The following is a 22,006-nucleotide window of genomic DNA, read 5'->3' as shown; positions in this document are numbered from 1 at the left end:
TTAATCAGTAATTGCCTACATGCTTGCCACCTGTACTAGCTGCTGGTTTCCCTGGTAACTGATGAGCCAACCTGAAGTCAATTCCCCCTATAAATGGTAGCACCACCCCGCCTCTATAGTGAAGGTTGCTACTGTGTCCTGCCTGCTCTCTGCTGTCCACGATGGGGTGTCTTTCCAGGACTTACAGACTTGTAAGGATCCCTAGCCAATAAACCATCGCTGTCTCTGTCACTGTCTTCTGGCTCTTTCTTTTGTCTCTCAGCTGGGCATTTACAAGGTTTGCAGGCCTGCAGGGTGTAGCCCAACAGTTGGCAAAAGTGTTCAAGTAAATAACTTAGCAATTATATAAACAAAATCCTTTAGTGCGTCTGCTGATTTAATTTTGCAAAACCTACTTAATCTTAAAATGAGGGGTACCAGGAATCCATCTGCTTTCTTGGTATTTTTGCAAAAAAGAAGAAAGGGTTATGTGGTAGGTTATGACCTCAGTCTTCAGCCCTCATTTGGGGTTTGCATCTTGTGTGCCAAATAAAGGGCAAATGTGGTGGGATTTTTTGGTATGCATTACCATATTTTCAAGCATATACTAAGTTGTAAAACAATTTGGTAGTGAAACGTCACCCAGAGATATGCTAATATCGTACCTGTGTTTCAGCTTCTGACATGGCGGCGGAACAGGGGCAGATTCTCGTGATAGCCACCGCGGCCGTGGGAGGATTCACTCTCCTCGTCATTCTTACTTTGTTCTTCTTAATCACTGGAAGGTAACTGAATTATACCACAGTATTTCCAAGATTTGTGAATAGCCATTCTTCTTATACACTGTGTGTTCAGGGGCTTTTAAACTTAGCAAAGTATACGTGTGAGAAAAAGGGGTCAAGGCAGGTTCCACTCTGACAGTGAACTCTATGTGGCAATAGAACCACCATGGCAAGTTCTCTGTGTCAACAGTTCCCTGAATATGGAAGCTTTGAAAACAATGAGTGATAAAATCCTACTTAATGAGTTACGTCTGGGTTTTTCCTTTACTGCAATCAAATTATACCATTAAAGGGATTTTGCTTGGAAAAAAAAATAATTCAACAGAGAAACTGAACAATATATATAAAGTGCTTTATAAACTTAATATTATAGCAATGTTTTATTCTATCCATTAAATATTGAAAGGATCTATATTAGAACTATATTAATGGTTGTATAAATCAAGTTATTTTTCCGCCTAAGAGTAATATGGATGAAAATTTAAAATAACAATAAATTTAATGTAGCAAAAGACCTAGACTTGAATCCCAACTAGCTGGTCAAAGTGCTTCATCCATCTAAACCTTAGATTTCTATTTTTACACAGTTTGGTATCACAAAGCATTAAAATGCTTTATTGATTTTTAAACATATTAGATTGTTTCCATGAGTCAGTTACTGACAATGCAGAGCTGTGAATGAAGATAGTGTGTATGAAATTATTTAAAAGAATAAGTGTCATTTCTTATTGAGCCCTTGATATTTGGCCCAGACTTTTGTCAGAAATTGTGAAGTCTTCAGATCATATTTTCACTCCTACAAGGGGAAATTATTCCATCTAGATTATCAATAGTGGCACAAAATACCTTGAGAGTTTTCCTGATACAGCAAAATATCAGTGTCATGATTTAAAACTGTAATAATAATGCCAGTGAAACAATACACATCCTTACTGACTCCAGCTAAAGTACACCAGCTCTACTGGGAAACCCTGATTATTTGATGATGCCCAGAAATTACCTTCAGAGCCAGTAGTTCAGCAACTATGAACACCCTTTGTTTTATTCATTTTTAAAACTCTTACATACCAATATTTTGTTAAAAATCATTACAGAATTATAGAGGATATGCATATATGAAGAAATTTTGACAGCAGACTAGAAGTATATATATCAATAAATTGACAATTACTTAGACACTTATCAAGTGTGGGTCCCTGAGGAAATGTAACTGCTACCTGTTAAGAGTGTATCAGATTTAGTTATAACAAATCCACTTTATAGGATTTATCAAGGAACAAAGAAACACGAGGATATTCTAATGTGGTTAAGTTGAAATGGTGACTGCCTTATGAAATTAATTGTAAAAGGGGCACATTTACCCCTATGTTCACTTAAAATTTTCAGGTGTATTAATAGACATAGCATGACTCTTGCAATTAATAGTGTCTCAGAGTTCATTTTAATAGCAGTGTCATATTTATTGTCAATTTTAAAGAATGCCTCTAAGTTCATAATGGAAATTGATTCAAATTCTATTTTATTTAATAGTGATTCAACATGTAGCAAAATTGGTTCTGATTTTTAAGTTATATTTTATGTATTTGTAGAACATGAGCTAAGGCCTTATTTCCTCACAGAGTATTTCAGCAAACAGTGATTTAAATAGCACATACACATGTAGAAAAACATTTCATTGAAATATCAGAAAATACTGCCTTTACACATAAATATGACAAAAGACTTCACAGTCATTTTAGGCTAAATAAAATTGGCCTAACAAACCTGAGATTTGGGCTCAACTGTTATCTTTATTTGGGATTCCTGAAGCAGAATTTGAATACCGTTTTTAAAAAGATTTAATAATAACCAAAAAACTTGAAAGTTGAAAATAATTTAGTACAATTTCCATGTTTGCCAATTTATGTGACATCAGAAACTGCCTTAACATTCTACATACTGGAAAAAAACAAGTTCAATTACATAAGAGAAAATAATTCATTCTGGAGCATCTTTTAAGCACTATGCTAGGGGAGCATTCACTGGAAATTATTCTATGGAAATTGTAAGACGTATCTGAATAAATATGCAATTTGTCATAGGATCTGAGACCAAATTCACACTGAAAGACTGGGTTGTGCACCACAGATGTGTTCTGTTTAACCATTTGGAATTAGCAACTTGATGAGCTGTCAGATAATGTGGATGTTGCCGAATTTTTCACGTTGAAGAAGTCCTAGGAGATAAGCACCTGCCCGTTCTTCAGAGCGTGATTCTTCCGAGAAAGCACAGAACATGCCTCCACCACATTTCTAATATTAAAAGAAAAAAATGCGGTTTAGCACTGAAACTGGAAGACAGTTGTCTAAATTTCTGAGATGCTGAATCAAAAACAATTTTTCCATTGTGACTTTTAACGCATTTCATCGACTCTAGCTATTAGAGACCATGTAAGGAAAGACATGATGGTTATTGCTTGTTATTAAATATTTTCTAAGCTTCCTATCATTTGGATCAATCAATCCACTTGAGAGTATTTTATTCCTATCTGGGGCTAATTTTGATGTATTAAAAAAAAAACTTCTATGGAGTATTTTCATATGTTATAAATATGTTCTTAAAAGTGGTCTTTATAACTTTTGCCTATGGGTGATAAGTATTTTAATTAATATTGGTTCTTATCCTGCATAATTACTAAAATAAGATTCTGTTTACCTTTTTTAAAGATGTCAATGGTATATAAAGGCCAAAATGAAGTCAGAAGAGAAGAGAAGAAAGGACTTACAGAATGGGCATTGTAAGTAGTTCAGTGACTGTATTCCATGATTTTCTACTGTTCCAGCACTTCAAGAGTTCATTTTAAACTTGTATCCATGAATTGTGAAAGCCAAAGAAATTCAGTTCCAACCTTTCAGCATTAAGACTTTTCATCTGGTTTCTAGGTTTGCTGGTGGAAATTGCACCTGCTTCTCATTAAATGATAATACCTTTTTCCTAATTCTGCTTGCTGGAAAACACAACAGACTGAATATGCTAAAAATACAAGATGACTGATTATATCTAGTTATTTACCATTCACAATGGCTCCAAAACATTAGTTGGTTTTATTTAGTGGAGCATTAGCCATAGAAATATTAAGGAATTCTTATTCCCTCTTACAGGGACTGTCATTTAACATATAACAAATCAATTTACAATTCATTAACACTAAAAAAGAAAATCAGCTCTTTAACTCTTAGAATATGTATGAAATCCTTGAGCTGACTACAAGGTTATATTCATTTGAAGGATCTCTTCCCAAGCAAGCTATAATTACCACTATAGTTGGTTTGATAATTGCCACCGTCTCCTCCCCAGCACCCACCTTCACCTCCACCTCCAAATTGCAAACTACTTTGTCAAGACAAATTCTCTGGCATGAGACGCTGAATTAACAAGAAAGGGATGTTCTCTAATTAACCACAGTATAGAGATAATATGTGAGGCAAGTTGTTTAACTATTTAAACTCATCTTCTATTTCAAATTGAGCTCAAGTTATAAGGGACTTTTCGATCTATATTACCCACCAGCTAACGGAAAGGATTTAAGTGAGGAAATTATAAACTAAAGGGATGCTTTAGGGCTATTTTTAAGGCTCCTGTGATTTCTCAGAGAGAGGTCTGAGGACAAGCTGCATTAGAATGTTTCACCCTTACTCACCAAAGTTCAGACTCAGAAGGTCCAGGGTAGGGCTAAGACATGAGCATTTTCAGGAAGCTCTCCTAGGTGGTTCTTTTCACAAAGAGTTTGAGGCTCACTGCCCTGGCAGAGAAGGGAGAGCCGAGACAGCTGATACCAGGCAAAGGATGAGCTGAAAGTAATGTAGACAGAGGCAGAAACCTGGATCTAGACACTTGGACCAATGACTTAAGCTGAGCAACCCTAAGATTCACTGCAGTGAATTCAGTACTGAACTGCAAAAGAAGAAGATGCTCCTGAGGTATTTATTACCTGTTTTCCAGCTAGCAGTTTAGCATAAACTAAACCAGATGGGCCCAGCAAGAAGCAATGAAAATAACCTGAGGCAGCCAGGTACAATAGAAGAAAGATAACAAACAGATGTTTAAGAAGACACGAATAAGTAGTAACCAGATATTCAAAATTGAAACTAAGTTTGGGTTTTTTTTCCTATACTACATATATTGTAAAAAAAAAAAAAAGTGATACTAACTAATCAGTTTATTCTGTAGAATGTATATCACTTTAAATTATTGAATGGTTAAATGTTAAAACCATGTATGAGTTAATAAATGGCATCTGTTACCTGTGCATAAAGTAATGTTATCAATATGATACTACTAATCATCTCATAGTAGCTTTGAGCTTCTAGCATTCAATCTGAAATCACAACTCCTACTGTTACAAAAATATCCTGAGGTACAAATGATCTGTTCTTGTTTCCTCCAATCTAAAGTCAAATTCTTGAGTTTGAGAAGTCAAGAAAAGCATGGCATTTCAGAATCAGTCAAATCTATCGAGAAATATGATTTTCTGGAGCTCTTTTGGGAAGTACTAATCTTCTCAAATCCAGTACTAGAAGACAGGAGGCAAAAAGTAATGAAAGAAGACAACAGGCATAGAAGAACTCATGAAGCAAATTATTGCTAATAATGGGCATTTCATCACCTCCTCTAAACTCATTTTATTGCCTTTTGTTTGTTTGCTTTTGAGATATTCTTGCAAGAGCATGTTTCTAAGGAGACCTAGGCAATGCTTAATTCAGGCTGTTGTATGGTTTTCAAAATCTAAGAAGCAGCAAAACCAGATATAATTTACTCTGCCACAAATTTAGCATTGATCTTTTAATCCTTACTAATTCGTATTCCGTAAAGGTTTGCTGTGTGTTTATTGCCTATAAAACTACACCTAAGGTATTTGGAAAGGTGCAAAGATGTATAAGAAATGATCTCCTGTCCTCCAGGAGCTAGCAACCTGATGTGGAAAACAGAAACCAGTGAGCAAAACAGAGGAATATCCACAGGTAGTCTGTGACTACTTTACATACTGAAGAAGTTGCAAATTAATATGCAACCAGACATCCAATTTTCTAGCCACCCCTATTCATCTTCCTACCTGCCTGTGGGCTGTGAGCACCCACCAGGGAAAGAGGAGCAGCTACATCTGGTCAGCGACCAGATTTGGACCTTTGATTCTTATCCTCCCCTCCAGGGTAGACGATGGGTCCTTTCCAGGACAATGTGCAATTTGGCCATGGAAGCAAATACAAGAACGCAGGACAGGGCCGTTTCCACAGTGTAGTGGTCCTCCCTGTCACTGTGCCATGAAGTCTGTGCTTTACTGCCTAAGAGTTTCTGGAAGGGGAGAGACCACAGGACTAGGACATGAGTTCAGGAAAACCTAGTGCCTTAGAGTACAAAGGTCCGGGAGGGACTCTAAGGGGCTTGTTTTTATGTTTTGGAGGGGGAGAAGGTTTATGCTTTGTTTCCCCCATGTCCTGAGCTAGATCAAATGTAAAATATATGGGTACTAGTGGCTAAGTGAGCTGATTAAACGTTTTACAGAAATATCATAAAAATGTGTCTTATGGAACTTGTCAGCTCACTCTCTCTGAAATTACCAGCTCATTTTACATCGAGAATTAGGTAAATAAAATTTTGAGTCCAAGTATTCAAAGCTTTAATGGGATGGCAAGTGGGTGGGGGGAGACAAAAATAGAAAAGAGAATTGAATTTAAGTAACAAGAATTCTTACATCATAAAAACAAACAACCCGATTAATAAATGGGCAGAGGAGCTAAATAGACATTTTTCTAAAGAAGGCATACAGATGGGCAATAGACACAGGAAAAGATGCTCAACATCACTAATCATCAAGGAAATGAAAGTCAAACCCACAATGAGGTATCACCTCACACATGTCAGAATGGTTATTATCAAAGAGACAACAAAGAACAAGTGTTGGCAAGGACGTGGAGAAGAGGAAACCCTCATGCACCGTTGGCAGGAATGTAAATTGGTACAGCCACTTTGCAAAACACTATGGAGGTTCCTCAAAAAAGTAAAAGTAGAACTACTATGCAATCCAACAATTCCAATTCTGGATATTTTCCTGAAGAAAACAAAAACACATATATGTATGCATATGGCTGATTCACTTTGTTGTACAGCAGAAACTAACACAACATTGTAAAGCAATTATCCGATAGAAAGAGGTACAAACTTCCAGTTATTAAATAAGTCATGGATATGTAATGTAAAGTGCAGGGAACATAGTCAATAAAATTTTAAAAGCTTTGTATGGTGGCAGGTGGTTACTAGACTTATCGTGGTGATCATTTTGTAATGTATAAAAATACTGAATCACTATGTTGTACACCTGAAACTAACATAATATTGTGAGCCATTTATAGTTCAGTTAAAAAAAAGAATGACTACTTTAGTACGTCACTCCTCATTTCAAATATTCACAAGATGTTTGATTACTAGAATACCCTTGAACTAATTCAGTCTTTTATTTTGTTGCAGTACACTTCCCAGGAATTAAAACTTACATAGATCCAGATACATATGAAGACCCATCCCTAGCAGTCCATGAATTTGCAAAGGAGATCGATCCCTCAAGAATACGCATTGAGAGAGTCATTGGGGCAGGTAAACATAAAGTCTACACTTTTGAAGTTACGATTCCTTAATGGTTTTGTAACTGGTTTATCAACATACTATTTTAAATCTTAGCAGTTTTAGTCACTGGAAAATTTTTTAAAATGAGAAGTAAAATTATTTTGTATATATGATGTTATTGTTTTAAAAAGTATTGCAAGTGCCCAAATTCAGTTTCCAAACAATGAGAAAATCCATGAAAGTTATTTTTAACATCCTGTAGTCATCCCTTCAGTATTGAGACAAATTACAATGAAACTAGAGTGATTCAGGAATTTATTTTGGAAATGCAACTTCAGGAGTTTGTCATAGGTTATTACAGATTTACTTAAAACCCAACGTCTACAGACATATACTATAATTAGTATTCACAGTGATGATCTTGAGGTCCTGCAAGATCCAGCAGTGTTCTGAGACTCACTGAGTATAAAATTAGGTTCAATATAGTTTTATATCATTTTAATGCAAACTAATAATTTCTGTATGTAGAATATTCAAATACTCAGAACACTATATTATTCAATTATTCTGGATAAATACAAATTTATTATGAACCAGACCCCAAGAATTTCTTCTGTACATTACTTAGGGCACAGACCAAGCTAATATAACAAAGAGGCCCCAGAATATAAATGTGTTCCTCTTGCAAGTCCTTGACCCAAGGTGAGTAATCCATGCTGGCAGAGGAGCTCTCATGCAAAAGGTCTTGAAAGGACCCAAGTTCCTTCTACTCTTTGCTCTGCCCTCCCCTAGCATGTTATCCTCTGAATGGTCAAAGCTGGTCACCAGCACATCTACCTTTTGGTCTATGAGAAGGAAAAGGAAAGAGTTTGGGCTCTTTGCCTTTGCCTTTAGGACAATTAGCTTTGTCTTTAAGGCAATAACCTGAAATTGCAAGCATGTCTATTCACGTCTCAACGGTCCAAATGCAATCACGTGGATACACTTAAATGCAAGAGAGTTTGGAAATATAATTTCTGACTGGGCAGCCATGCATGCAGCTAAAAAGGGGAGGGGAATGTGCTACTAAATAGAGAAGGAAGGCTGAATCCTGAAGGGGGGTGTTGTCCTCCTCTAGATGCTGGATATCTGTGTAATCCTTTAGAGAGAGCAGAACATACCATTCCAGCTGGGTATCATGTCTTTGCAAACACCAGAAGGCTTTCTTCCTTTCAAAACTCTTCTTCACCAGAAAGACTGGCTACATAATTTACAGGGACCAGTGCAAAATGAAAATGTAGAGTTCCTTGTTAAAAAGACTATTAAGAATTTCAAGACAGTGACAACAGAGCATTAAACAGCAGAGCACTTCTAAACTCAAGGTGCTGGGTGACTACACCCAAGAAGCTGACTATTTCACAGAGAGCTAGCACTACACTGGGAATTCCAGGAAATTTGGAGAGACCCCTTCCTTATGTCATTTCACTCCTTATGCACCATGGATCATCTCATCTCCTCCATGGCCTATTTTCCCTCTGAAAGCTGACACTAGGGTCCTATACACTTAAATCTTGATGCTCACAGCCAAAGAGTTTGTCTTATCAGAAAGATTAAGAACCTGGAATGGAACCAGATTCTCTCTTCTCTTCTGATGAACATAAAGCACGTCAATAGGCATTAAAGGCATAATTGAAAAGAGTGATTGCGTTATATCCATTAGTGTGGGGGTTCTTTTTCTTAAGACAGCAGAGGAATAGAAAAGAGAGGAGATTGAGTAATTCCATTGCACCCTATATTTGGCTTTCTTCCTCTGGCCCCTGAGAAAACAATGGTATGACCTTTCATACTGCATTGTTCCATACTCATGTAGGTACAGGAGAAGTATTTCTTGTTGTAGAGTTTTGTGCATATTTTAAACACCAATGTCTGAAATCTGTTGAGAGAGAAAAATCAAGTGTCTGAAGTGTGCAAAGTGTCAACTGAAAAAAACCCAAAACTACACAATTTAAAAACTGTGAGTTGAGTTCATTCATTGTCTTACTGAGGACTATTCCCTGGGAGACAGCCTCTCAGATAGCTCTGAGAAACTGTTCCAAAGAGGTAAAGGGGGATTTGGCAAGTGGGATACGTACAACCAAGCGCACATCTCACAACTTGGTAGAAGGTTGCAGCTAGTCATAGTCATGAAGAGGAACAGATATCTTAGTTAATGGTTTTAGTGCTTTTCTAAGTATGGGAAGATACAAGAATCCAGGTTCATAAAAATTTTCTCCAGAAAATATCTAACTAGTTGAAGACTTGTTCTGCCAGTTTTCCCAGAACACAGAGTGCCTTCATTCCTGATTTCTGCCCTGAACTCCTTTCAGGGTGTCTTAAAGGTCAGTGGCTGCAGTGGCTAATAACTCAGTCCTTATAGAGCTGGATGGCCAGTGCTAGTGACATTCTTTAGTTAGCAAGACAAATAAATTCAGTTTATCTTTAGTGTTTGGGTTTTTTTAACCAAAATATAATTTTATCCTGAAAAAAAGTATGACAGATATTGCCAAAGCAAACCATAACGATTAAAGAGACTATTTTAATATCACGACCTCCCTACTCTGTCTAAACTCTAGTATGTCATAATGGGATTCATTTTTTTTGGCAAAGACAGAAGATGTATAGGTGTATAGGATTAACATCAGTGTCCCTTTTATAATTATTCATCTTTGACTATTTCAGCTTTCAAACAATATGCTAAGTGATCATTTACTATCTTCAGAAAAATCATAAAAATAAAAATGCTTTATGAGAAAAAGCTATTGTAATATAACTTCCCTCTTTGTGCCCCTGGCCTGTACTACTCTGTTGTTACTTAACCCCATTAGGTCATGTTCCTAAAGCTCAGCAGCAGTGTGAAAAAAACATTGTTCAGTCAAACAAAGGAATTAATAGAGTTTTCTAACATCCATGACATTGTAAGGGAGAAAAAACTTTCCGCTACCCTTCTAGGGTCTTTTGGCTGGTCTGTTAATTAAATTGGCGTAAGACATTAACAGGAGGAAAAAATCTAATTGTGTACAACAGGAGCCCCAAAAAGACAATGAGAGGCTCTCACTGACAGGCAGGCAACTGAAGCTTATATGCCATTTTGAGCTGAGAAGAAGCGGGTGGGGTTTGGGGTTTCAGAAGGAAGGAAGACAAGTCATAGGAGGATAGGAAGAGCAAATGTTTGGTAAACAAATGTTTGCCAAGCCTTACAGAGACAATGGGGCACAGACGAATTTGATCTCAAGGCCCTGCCCCCTGCCCCCTGCAAGCTTAGGCACCTAGCTCTTAGTCTTTGTAATTATCTTTGATGTTAGCTCTCTTCCTGGACCAGGCCCTCTATCTAAGTGGTTTTAGGCAGTTAAGAGGGTGGTATAAAGCTCTCCTTGCATCTGTTGGGCCTCGATTATCTACATTTCAAAATACTCCTCGTGCCAAAGTGGCACCTTCTGGGGCAGCCCGCCCTGAACCTCATCAACATAATTGCACAACTGTTTACTTGCCCAACTTTTTACTGTCAATACTTTCCTCTGGTTGCATCGTATTCTTTACTTTTTCCCCACCCATTTGATTGTTTCTTCTCAAATTCCGTTTCTTTATCATCTGTGTGCATTAGATATTCCTGTTCCCCTTGCAAGTGTAAATTAAAGGACTTAAGGGGAAATGTGGGTGCTGTACAGAGGGGGAGTGTTGTGGGGAAGATGGGAAAGAGAGGCAAGATATCAAGTCTTGATAATTGTCAGATGAAAGATATCAGGTCCCATGAAGGCACTGAGAGTAGCGATAGAGAAGGATGCTTAGATTCACAATTCATTGCTGAGGAAAAATCTGCAAGGCCTCCATGTTTTTTGGCAAACAAATAGTCAAGAATGCTTTCCAGGTTTCCAGTTGGGAGAAATATAATCATTATTTCTTAAATGTGTTATTAAAAAATGAACCCCAAAATAGTCACATTAAAAGAAAGAAAAGAGCATGGAAAATGATATCACACCTAACCTATGACATTTCTTAACATGTCCACTGAAAAATGTTTATTAGATGACTAATATCTACTTATAAAAAGGTACTGAGCGAATTAGATTTTTCATATTAAGTCATTATGCTTATCAAAGGCCTATGTATTCAACCTGTCTTCCACAACCTTTGTCCTGGGATTTTCAACTTTATAACAATCCAAATATGTGACAAATCCTTGGAAAATTTAATTTATCCAATATCTAGGCTGTATGTATATTCTTAAATTATATATGCTATCTTTCGGTGTAAATTTTACTATTTTTTAAAATGTGTTTTCTAGGACTTTTTTCTTTTGTATATCGCTATTATGTTTAATAGTGGCAGTTTATCTTTCTTAGTTCATCAATACAGGCCAAAATTTCCATGAAAATGCACATTTCCCTTTAAATGAAGTGAGTAGCTCTGTTGCATAGAAGACGATAAAGATCATCTATCTCCTTTGACTTTTTGCATGATAAAATGAAATACTGTGGCCAGAGGAAAACAGAAACAGTAAAACAGAAATTCCCAGGCTAAGAGAGCCAAGTCAGATTAGGGTAGAATCATTATTTTACACATACTTTGAGAGATAATGAGAAAACTAGTAAACTAAATTTTAATCATGGGCTGAAAAAGGTCATTGAAAGGCTATTTCTTTTTCAGGGTAGTACTGAACCTAAACCATTCTATGAAAAACTTGCAGAGTATCTAAAATTTTGAAACATTATTCCACTGAAAAAAATCGTTCTTAGGTCTCTTAAGCCCATAGGGCACCCTTCTTATATTTGACCTTCCCTTTTTCCCTAGTCTCAACGGAAATGCATAATATCTCCCCATCATTCATATTTCTGTCCCTTTATCTGTACAAAACTCATTACCACCTCCACTATCTGCCTTGTCTTCTCCTGGCTTACTGTCACCATTATTTTTTCTCTTCCTTGAAAAGTCAGGAACTTTTAGCTGTTGGTTTCTCAGCAATCATCTGCAGGTAAAAGAAAGTCAAAAGGACAACAAAAAGGATATAAAAAGTGAATGTCAAATCAGTGATTTATTCAGCCTAATATTTGATTCCCTTATTGCCTTTCCCGTTTGAGGTCATAGTTGCACATGATAATGTGCAAAGCAAAATGCTTGCTTTATGTACCTTTCTTAATTCCTCTGCCATCCCTCAGCAAACCTCTTCTCTGTAGTTTAGAATCTATTAATTTTAGTTATCTTAAACTTTCTCATCCCCTTTATTATTTTTGTTCCTCTTCTACAGCTATAGTATAATTTTTTGCAACATGACAATGAGAAACGTAGGCAGTATTCCAGATGCGGTTGCACAATTTACTTTTACAAAGAGTAACTTGAATTTATGGCTCATTTCCTCTATCTTTAGATGAGATGATCTTATCAGATACAAATTTTGTCCTTGTCTTTCAACTTAAAGGATTTATGGTAGAGGTCAGATTCATTTTCTTTTCTAGGAAACTCCTTTGTCCAACCAATAGACTGAAAGTAGGATCAACAACAGATTCTGGCAAGATCTTTGTGCTTTTTACTCAAGAATTCCATAGCTTTCTAAATCAAATGGTGTAATGAAAGATGGGCTTTATCCTGTCGACAAAAAATTAAATCAGTCAATCTAACAAAGAAATGGAAAATTTTATTTGAGCCAAATTTGAGGATTTTAACCTGGGAAGAGCATCTCAGAAAGCTCTGAGAACTGTTCCACCTGATAGAAGTCAAAGCACAGTTATATAAGTTTTCTGAGACAGATGGCTGTAGATCAAATTACTTATTATTGAGAAATTTACATAATCCAGATCTAAGCATCATCATGGTGGGTCATGTGACCCCTTACAAGATCAAGAAGTAATGTTATCTTTTAAGGAGCTGTCTTGTTGATGCTAGGTGAATGTTGCTGTTTATGGTTGAGCAGGTATTTCTGCCCATGAGGGAGGTCTGGACGATAATGCAGATACACAATGCACAGTGGTGGGAGAAAGGAGGCCAGAAGGCAGAAAAGAATTTTTGTCTAAATTTTTCTTGTTTTGCCATAAAATATGAATTTTATTTCACAGTCCATTCTCCCTGGACATTATGATATGAATTAAAAACACAGAGACTGAAGGCACACCGATGCAGACTTGAATCACAGCTTTGCTACTAATTCACTCAGTGACCTGCAATTTACTGATCTTTCGGAAATTTGCTTTATCTATAAAATAGATTCATAATAATAATAGTTATTTTGCAGGATTCATGTAAGAGTTAGAGATGACACATATTGAGGACCTGTCATGCTATAGACACTCAGTAAAAAGGTGGGAACGACTATTAGGTTAAAAAGAGTTATAGCTTTTATATTCAGTTAATATGGATAGAAGAATGACACTCTGTGCCCAACTCTCAACATATATTATGGTGTAAGATATTAAAATATTGCATATTGATGAAAAATTCAAAAGCTAATGGCTTAGGTAACTGGAATGATACCTATGATTTTCAGTTCGTTGAAAATTAGTAATTAAAAATGAAGTTTCATTTTTGTCAGTACAGTAAGAACTATGCCCATCTCAACAAATGCTTTTCTTTTTTCTTTTTGTTTTTAATTAAAGAAACTCAAAACTTAATTTTTCCTACATCTTGTGAGATTATAATTATCATATATGTGTTTATTTTTTATTTAAACAAGCCATACAATGAAATGAGTTTAACAAAAGAAATTTATTTCAATATCTTAATGTAAAATCATTGTAAATAAGTCATCAATTTATTCCTGGCACATCTAAGAACTTTGGTTAATTTATCAATTTTAATAGACTTTAACTTTATTTTACTTACATTTCAACACTACCTCTTATTTTGGGGGGCTATTTAGTGTACATTTGCTATCTCACACACACATTTCTCAATCTTACAAGTTGCCTCATCATAGTAGTTGTTTGACAAATACTTGTTAAATAAATAAACAAATGAATAAATAAATAAATGACTGAAAGGATATAGAATTAGTTCCAAATAATTATTGTAAATGACTATGTGTATCTGGTTATCAACAAAAATCCTAATATGGAATTTAAAGTACAACACAATATAATATAAAATCGAATGCATATTATATACAAAGTATATAAAAATGAGACAAAAGACCAAATTTATAGAGGACAATTGTGAATTATAGTAGTTGAAATACTTTATATTAATAATTTACTTGATGAATTAGACCAAAATTATAGAACTTATTATATGCCTTTGCATTCACATAGTGAAATACAAAATCTTACAGAAAAGATTACACTGAGATTTTATTTTGTACTGCATTTGTATAACAGATGAGGTAATTTTGAAAAATTTTTATAACTTACGAGGGACTGATTAATTTTCAAACTTTTTTCCCCTTTGGCTTTTTCTTCTAATTTGTATATTGTTAAAATATTTGATGAAATGAAGGAAACTTGGCACCTATTTTCAAAAAAGTACTCCAAGGAGATAGGGGAAGACTGGATACATCTTATATACAAAGAAAAAAATAAAATAATGATACATTCTTTTAAGGCTAAGAGCCAAAATAGAAAAAAGAAGACCCACACATCAACAGCAACAGTTTTTATCCCTTATCATAGTATATTAGTTATCTCTTGCTACATGACAAATTGCCCTAAAACTTAAAGCAAGAACATTTACTATCTCAGTTTTTATGGGTCAGGAATTCAGTCATGGCTTAGCTTCTGCAAGGTTGTTCATAAGGTTGCAATCAAGGTGTCAGCTAGGGCTGTGGTCTCATCTGAAGGCTCAAATAGTCAAGGATACACTTCGAACCTTATTTATATGGCTTCTATCAAGGTACAGTTTGAGAGTTGTTGCAATGAAAGCCTTAATTCCTCATTGCCAGTTGGCTGGAGAACACTCTCAGATTCCTGCCACGTGGACCTCTCCAACATGGTAGCTTAGTTCATTAAACCCAGAAAGAGAGTCTGCTAGCAAGATGGAAATCACAATCTATTGTAACCTAATCATGGAAGTGACATCACATCACTTTGCCTTATTACATTGGCTATAAATATGATACTAGGTCTAGGCCACAATGGGAATCGCACAAGGGCATGAATACCAGGATGCAGGGATCATTGCAGGCCATCTTTGAAGTCCACCTATCTCATATAGTAAACTTCCAAACTTGAAGTTCATTTGGAGTTTTAAGTTTAATATGAATGTATTAAAGATGGCAGACTCATTAAAAATACATTTGGGGGATAAGTTCATATAAAAATTGGATACAGTTGTAAATTTCTCTCTTGTAAAGAAGTAAAAGGTTGTTTATGTTCTACAATTATTTAATAGTGCTACACACTCAATAATGCTGCCTGAGAGACCATGTGCATTCTTACATTGGTGAACAAAAAGATGTGAATTATATGATTATATGATTTGCTTATGCCACACTGTAGTTCTTCTAGCATAAGGTAATTAGTTGATTGTTCCCATAGTGATACTTGTGTTCTCAGTCTAATTGTCTGTGTATTTAACTAAAGGCTTTTGTCTTTGTAGCCTGTCCAGGTTATTTATTGCTATGTTACAACCCATCCTCAAACTAAATGGCTTCAAATAATAATTGTTTCATTTATTCATGATTCTATGGGTGAACAGTCTGGGCTGGGCTCAGGTGGAGCTGGGGGTTTTGTCTTTTGGTCTCACGTGAGGTCACTCCCATAATGGTGGCTCAACTGAACATGTTGTTGTCAGGTGGTTTGTCTAGGGGGTTCTAAGCAGGGATGATTCATCTCTGTTCCATATGGCTTCACCTCCACCCACAGGCTAGACATCTCAAGGTAGTGTTTCAAGCAGATGAGAAAAAGAGTTGTAAGACCTCTTTAGACCTTGGCTCTGAACTCCTACAACCTAATTCTGACACTATATCTTGGTCAAAGTGAGTCACAAGGCCAGCCCAAATGTAACAAAGTGAAGAAACAGATTCTACCTCTTGATGAGAAGAGGAACAAAGTCACATTGTGAAGGGGCATGCATACAGAGTTGGGAGGAATTTGTAGTCATGTTTTACAATCCACCATATAGCTGATGGTATAAAAAATATCATTATTTTTCAAGCCTAGTTTGAATAACATATTACGAGTTTATTTACTATTTTGTCTCCAAGACCATTTTTGCTTTGCACTCCTAATGAATGATATTCATGTTTTCCTTATTTAGCAACTATGAGTAGGTACTATGAGGTTTACTAAAATGAATAAAAAAGGAACTCAGGCTCAAGAGGGAAGCTAAGGAAAGTCTAGTATATAAGGTAGAAAGGACAAATATAAAGAAGCAGCATCTTAAGTGAGCAAAAGATACATATAAATCACTACTGAAATTCAAAGAATCTGGAGATAACTGCAAACTAGTCAATCAGATCACATAAGGGAGATGGCATTTGAAAGAGAAGGATTGCCAAAATGAAGAAAATGCAGTTTAGACAGGGGGAGAGAGAAGTGATAGAATAAGAGGCGTGGAGATTGTGAAGAGCAATTTTGGGCAATTTCAAGAGATTTTAGAGGTGGGTGACACTTGCTCTTTATTATACCTAATTTCTCTTCAAAGCCTAGGATTTTCCTTTTTCTTGAAGCAAATACAACTCTAGTCCTGCTTCTTAGCTATTAGTAATGGTTAGTGCCTTTTCAGTTTTAGTTTTTAATGACTTAGAAAGTGTAAAATGATTAAAGAAAAGAGGAATGTTTTTTGCTTTTATCGGGCAACTAATAAAAAGAAAATGACTTTCTATTTCATAATTGTTGTGAGAAGCAGATGAGATAAAGTAGAGTCTAATTAACCATCCACCCTTTATCAGAACACTGCCAGTGAAAATGTTCACTACCTCACCAGAAAGTCTATTCCCTTCCTTAGGAGCAGTTCCAATAAATCGAGAATCTTTGTGAGTAATTTTTTGTGTGTATGCTTCCTTATAGCCCTGTATATAATCTTAAAACACTACACACTGGTACTGGTTCTGCAAAATTGAACTTATACAAAGTAAACCTAAGCCTTCTTCCGCACTACTCCATGACCCTTCAAATATTTGAAGACAACATGTGAACCTCATAAATCTTTCCTTTCTTGCCTAAATTGTCTAAACCTTTCAAACATTTCCATCTGACATGCTTTCTGGATACTTCATCATTCTGATCACCTTCCTCTGGAGAACTAGAGTTTTTCTCTAAATCTTTTCAGAATTGAGCTCAATATTCCAAATATTTTCTAATCAATGCAGAAACCAGGGTAGCACCATTCCTTCTAGGCCTCAATTAATGCAGCCTGAGTTTGCATTTGCTTTTTGAAGAGTTGCCACACACTGATGGCATAGGGACAGTTTACTACCAGCTTATCCCCAGTGATCTTTCTCAAATGAGTTGCTTTTAAGCCAGGCCTATTTCTATACTTGTTCAATTGACTTTATGATGCTGGGCTATATTTTATTTATATGGCCACAGTGTATATCTATATAAACCATATATATTGTCTATCTATCCAAACTTACATGTTTTCTCATAGTCCCACTTTATAAATATTCCTATTAAATTTCATCAGGTTTATACAGGTGAATTTTCCTAAACTATCCAGGTCGTTCTCTATCTCAATTAGATTAGGCAGTACAATTATCGTCCTTTCCAGTGTCATTCCTGAGTTTTTCTGCCTTACAATTTAGCTGTGTGTCTTTATAATAACTAAGCTCAGAGCTCCCTGTGCTGCAGTTATTTAGTACACTTTCTAATTTTTTTCTTTTTTAGGATAATTGTGTTTGCATTGTTGGAATTCTTTATTTTATAGATATCTATCCTTCACTCTTTATAGAATCTCTGAACATGAATTTGTACTCAATCTGTAGACAATTTTTTAAACTGCCACCCTGAAGTTTAACATCTACAATTATGGACAAGGCTTTTTTCCTAGGCTGTTAGGTATCTTAAAATTAAAATGATCAGTTTCTCCCAAGTTCACACTTCAAAGGGCTTTATTCAGAACTAAATCAAAGTAACAGTTCCTGATAACTTTTTGAAAGATGGAAACAGCAGCAAGGCAGGAATTTATGATCATTTTTAGCCCCTCATTTATTGCTTTCATGGTGGAATAAATAAACACAGGATAGGAAGGTGTGTTATGTAAGGATTGTTTAGAACTTGAAGCATATGGGCTTTCCATGTAGTCTAATGAAGTTCTTTATTTAAATGGAAACCTCTGATACTCTGTTCCTGCCAGAATCTATCATGTTTTCCTCCTTTGCTTCATCCTATCAGGAAAGGTAGTCTCTCTTTGATATTAATAATAAGCAAGAGTTACTGAAGTTTATAAGCTTGAGACAGGTTTTATTTATCATCTCTTTCACTCCTCACAATGCTAAAAATCACAAGAATTACATATGCCCATTTTGCAAACAAGGAAATTAAGACTTAGAGAGATTAAATTATTTGGTCAAAATGAACCAGCTTATACATAATAAAGCCATATTCAGCCACAGAGTACTCTGGTTTCAAGCCCATGCTCTTATTAATCACTACTTTATTACAGATAACTTTTTTTTTAACATCTTTATTGGAGTATAGTTGCTTTACAATGGTGTGTTAGTTTCTGCTTTATAACAAAGTGAATCAGCTATACATATACATATATCACCATATCTCCTCCCTCTTGCATCTCCCTCCCACCCTCCTTATCCCACCTCTCTAGGTGGTCGCAAAGCACCGAGCTGATCTCCCTGTGCTATGCAGCTGCTTCCCACTAGCTATCAGTTTTACATTTGGTAGTGTATATGTGTCCATACCACGCTCTCACTTGGTCCCAGCTTACCCTTCCCCCTCCCCCTGTCCTCAAGTCCATTCTCTACATCTGTGTCTTTATTCCTGTCCTGCCCCTAGGTTCTTCAGAACAATTTTTTTTTCTTTTTCTTAGACTCCATATAATGTGTTAGTATACGGCATTTGTTTTTCTTTTTCTGACTTACTTCACTCTGTATGACAGATTCTACGTCCATCCACCTCACTACAAATAACTCAATTTTGTTTCTTTTTATGGCTGAGTAGTATTCCATTGAATATATGCACCACATCTTTATCCATTCACCTGTCAATGGACATGTAGGTTGCTTCCATGTCCTGGCTATTGTAAATAGAGCTGCAGTGAACATTGTGGTTCATGACTCTTCAAATTACGGTTTTCTTAGAGTATATGCCCACTAGCAGGATTGCTGGGTCATATGGTAGTTCTAGTTTTAGTTTTTTAAGGAACCTCCATACTGTTCTCCATACTGGCTGTATCAATTTACATTCCCACCAACAGTGCAAGAGGGTTCCATTTTCTCCACACCCTCTCCAGCATTTATTGTTTGTAGATTTTTTTGAAGATGGCCATTCTGACTGGTGTGAGGTGATACCTCATTGCAGTTTTGATTTGCATTTCTCTAATGATTAGTGATGTTGAGCATCCTTTCATGTATTTGTTGGCAATCTGTATATCTTCTTTGGAGAAATGTCTATTTAGGTCTTCTTCCCATTTTTGGATTGGGTTGTTTGTTTTTTGATATTGAGCTGCGTGAGCTGCTTGTAAGTTTTGGAGTTTAATCCTTTGTCAGTTGCTTCATTTGCAAATGTTTTCTCCCATTCTGAGGGTTGTCTTTTTGTCTTGTTTATGGTTTCCTTTGCTGTGCAAAGCTTTTAAATTTCATTAGGTCCTATTTGTTTATTTTTGTTTTTATTTCCATTTCTCTAGGAGGTGGGTCAAAAAGGATCTTGCTGTGATTTATGTCATGGAGTGTTCTGCGAATATTTTCCTCTAAGAGTTTGATAGTTTCTGGCCTTACCTTTAGGTCTATAATCCATTTTGAGTTTATTTTTGGTATTGTGTTAGGGAGTGTTCTAATTTCATTTCTTTACATGTAGCTGTCCAGTTTTCCCAGCACCTCTTATTGAAGGGGCTGTCTTTTCTCCATTGTATATTCTTGCCTCCTTTTTCAAAAATAAGGTGACCAGGCTTCCCTGGTGGCACAGTGGTTGAGAGTCCGCCTGCCGATGCAGAGGACACAGGTTCGTGCCCCAGTCTGGGATGATCCCACATGCCGCGGAGCGGCTGGGCCCATGAGCCATGGCCGCTGAGCCTGCGCGTCCAGAGCCTGTGCTCCACAACAGGAGAGGCCACAACAGTGAGAGGCCCGCGTACCGCAAAAAAAAAAACAAAAAAAAAAAAAAAAAAAAAAAGAGTGGTGAGAGTGGGCAACCTTGTCTTGTTCCTGATCTTAGTGGAAATGGTTTCAGTTTTTCCCCATTGGGAAGGATGTTGGCTGTTCGTTTGTCATATATGGCCTTTGTTATGTTGAGGTAAGTTCCCTCTATGCCTACTTTCTGGAGGGTTTTTATCATAAATTGGTGCTGAATTTTGTCAAAAGCTTTCTCTGCATCTATTGAGATGATCATATGGTTTTTCTCCTTCAATTTGTTAATATGGTTTATCACAATGATTGATTTGCGTATATTAAAGAATCCTTGCATTCCTGGGATAAACCCCACTTGATCATGGTATATAATCCTTTTAATGTGCTGTTGGTTTCTGTTTGCCAGTATTTTGTTGAGGATTTTTGCATCCGTGTCATCAGTGATATTGGCCTGTAGTTTTTTTCATTGTGACATTTTTGTCTGGTTTTTGAATCAGGGCGATGGTTGCCTTGTAGAATGAGTTGGGGAGTGTTCCTCCCTCTGCTTATTTTGGAAGAGTTTGAGAAGGATAGATGTTAGCTCTTCTATAAATATTTGATGGAATTCGCCTGTGAATCCATCTGTTCCTGGGCTTTTGTTTGTTGGAAGATTTTTAATCACAGTCTCAATTTCGTTGCTTGTGATTGTTCTGTTTATGTTTTCTATTTCTTCCTGGTTCAGTCTCAAAAGGTTGTGCTTTTCTAAGAATTTGTCCATTTCTTCCGGGTTGTACATTTTATTGGCATAGAGTTGCTTGTAGTAATCTCTCATGATCCTTTGTATTTCTCCAGTGTCAGTTGTTACTTCTCCTTTTTCATTTCTAATGCTATTGATTTGAGTCTTCTCCCTTTTATTCTTGATGAGTCTGGCTAATGGTTTATCAATTTTGTTTATCTTCTCAAAGAACCAGCTTTTAGTTTTATTGATCTTTGCTATCGTTTCCTTCATTTCTTTTTCATTTATTTCTGATTTGATCTTTATGATTTCTTTCCTTTTACTAACTTAAGGTTTTGTTTCTTCTTTCTCTGATTGCTTTAGGTGTAAGGTTAGGTTGTTGAGATGATTCTTGTTTCTTAAGGTAGGATTGTATTTCTATAAACTACCCTCTTAGAACTGCTTTTCCTACATCCCATAGGTTTTGGGTCATTGTGTTTCCATTGTCATTTGTTTCTAGATATTTTTTTATTTCCTCTTTGATTTCTTCAGTGATCTCTTGGTTATTAAGTAGTGTATTGTTTAGCCTCCTTGTGTTTGTATTTTTTACAGATTTTTTCCTGTAATTGATATCTAGTCTCATAGCATTGTGGTCAGAAAAGATACTTGATATGATTTCAATTTCCTTATATTTACCAAGGCTTGATTTGTGACCCAAGATATGATCTATCCTGGAGAATGTTCCATGAGCACTTGAGAAGAAAGTGTATT

At 36.0% G+C, this 22,006-nt stretch overlaps 1 protein-coding gene across 4 annotated transcripts in view; it reads left to right on the top strand.

Moving 5' to 3' along the window:
- EPHA6 (EPH receptor A6) overlaps nucleotides 1-22,006 on the top strand; it is a gene marked incomplete at its 5' end in the record, with an annotated part of 858,058 nt that overhangs the window by 579,224 nt on the left and 256,828 nt on the right. For all 4 annotated transcript variants that reach the window (XM_082654547.1, XM_082654545.1, XM_082654546.1 and 1 more), the window contains 3 exons: nucleotides 656-764; nucleotides 3,467-3,537; nucleotides 7,266-7,391. In XM_082654547.1, coding sequence (XP_082510673.1) covers nucleotides 656-764; nucleotides 3,467-3,537; nucleotides 7,266-7,391 — 306 coding nt within the window. The remainder of the gene's footprint in view (nucleotides 1-655; nucleotides 765-3,466; nucleotides 3,538-7,265; nucleotides 7,392-22,006) is intronic.

Source organism: Grampus griseus, assembly GCF_964374135.1.
Source record: "Grampus griseus genome assembly, chromosome: 5".
NCBI lineage: Eukaryota > Metazoa > Chordata > Mammalia > Artiodactyla > Delphinidae > Grampus > Grampus griseus.
This window is presented reverse-complemented; position numbering and strand designations above follow the sequence as displayed.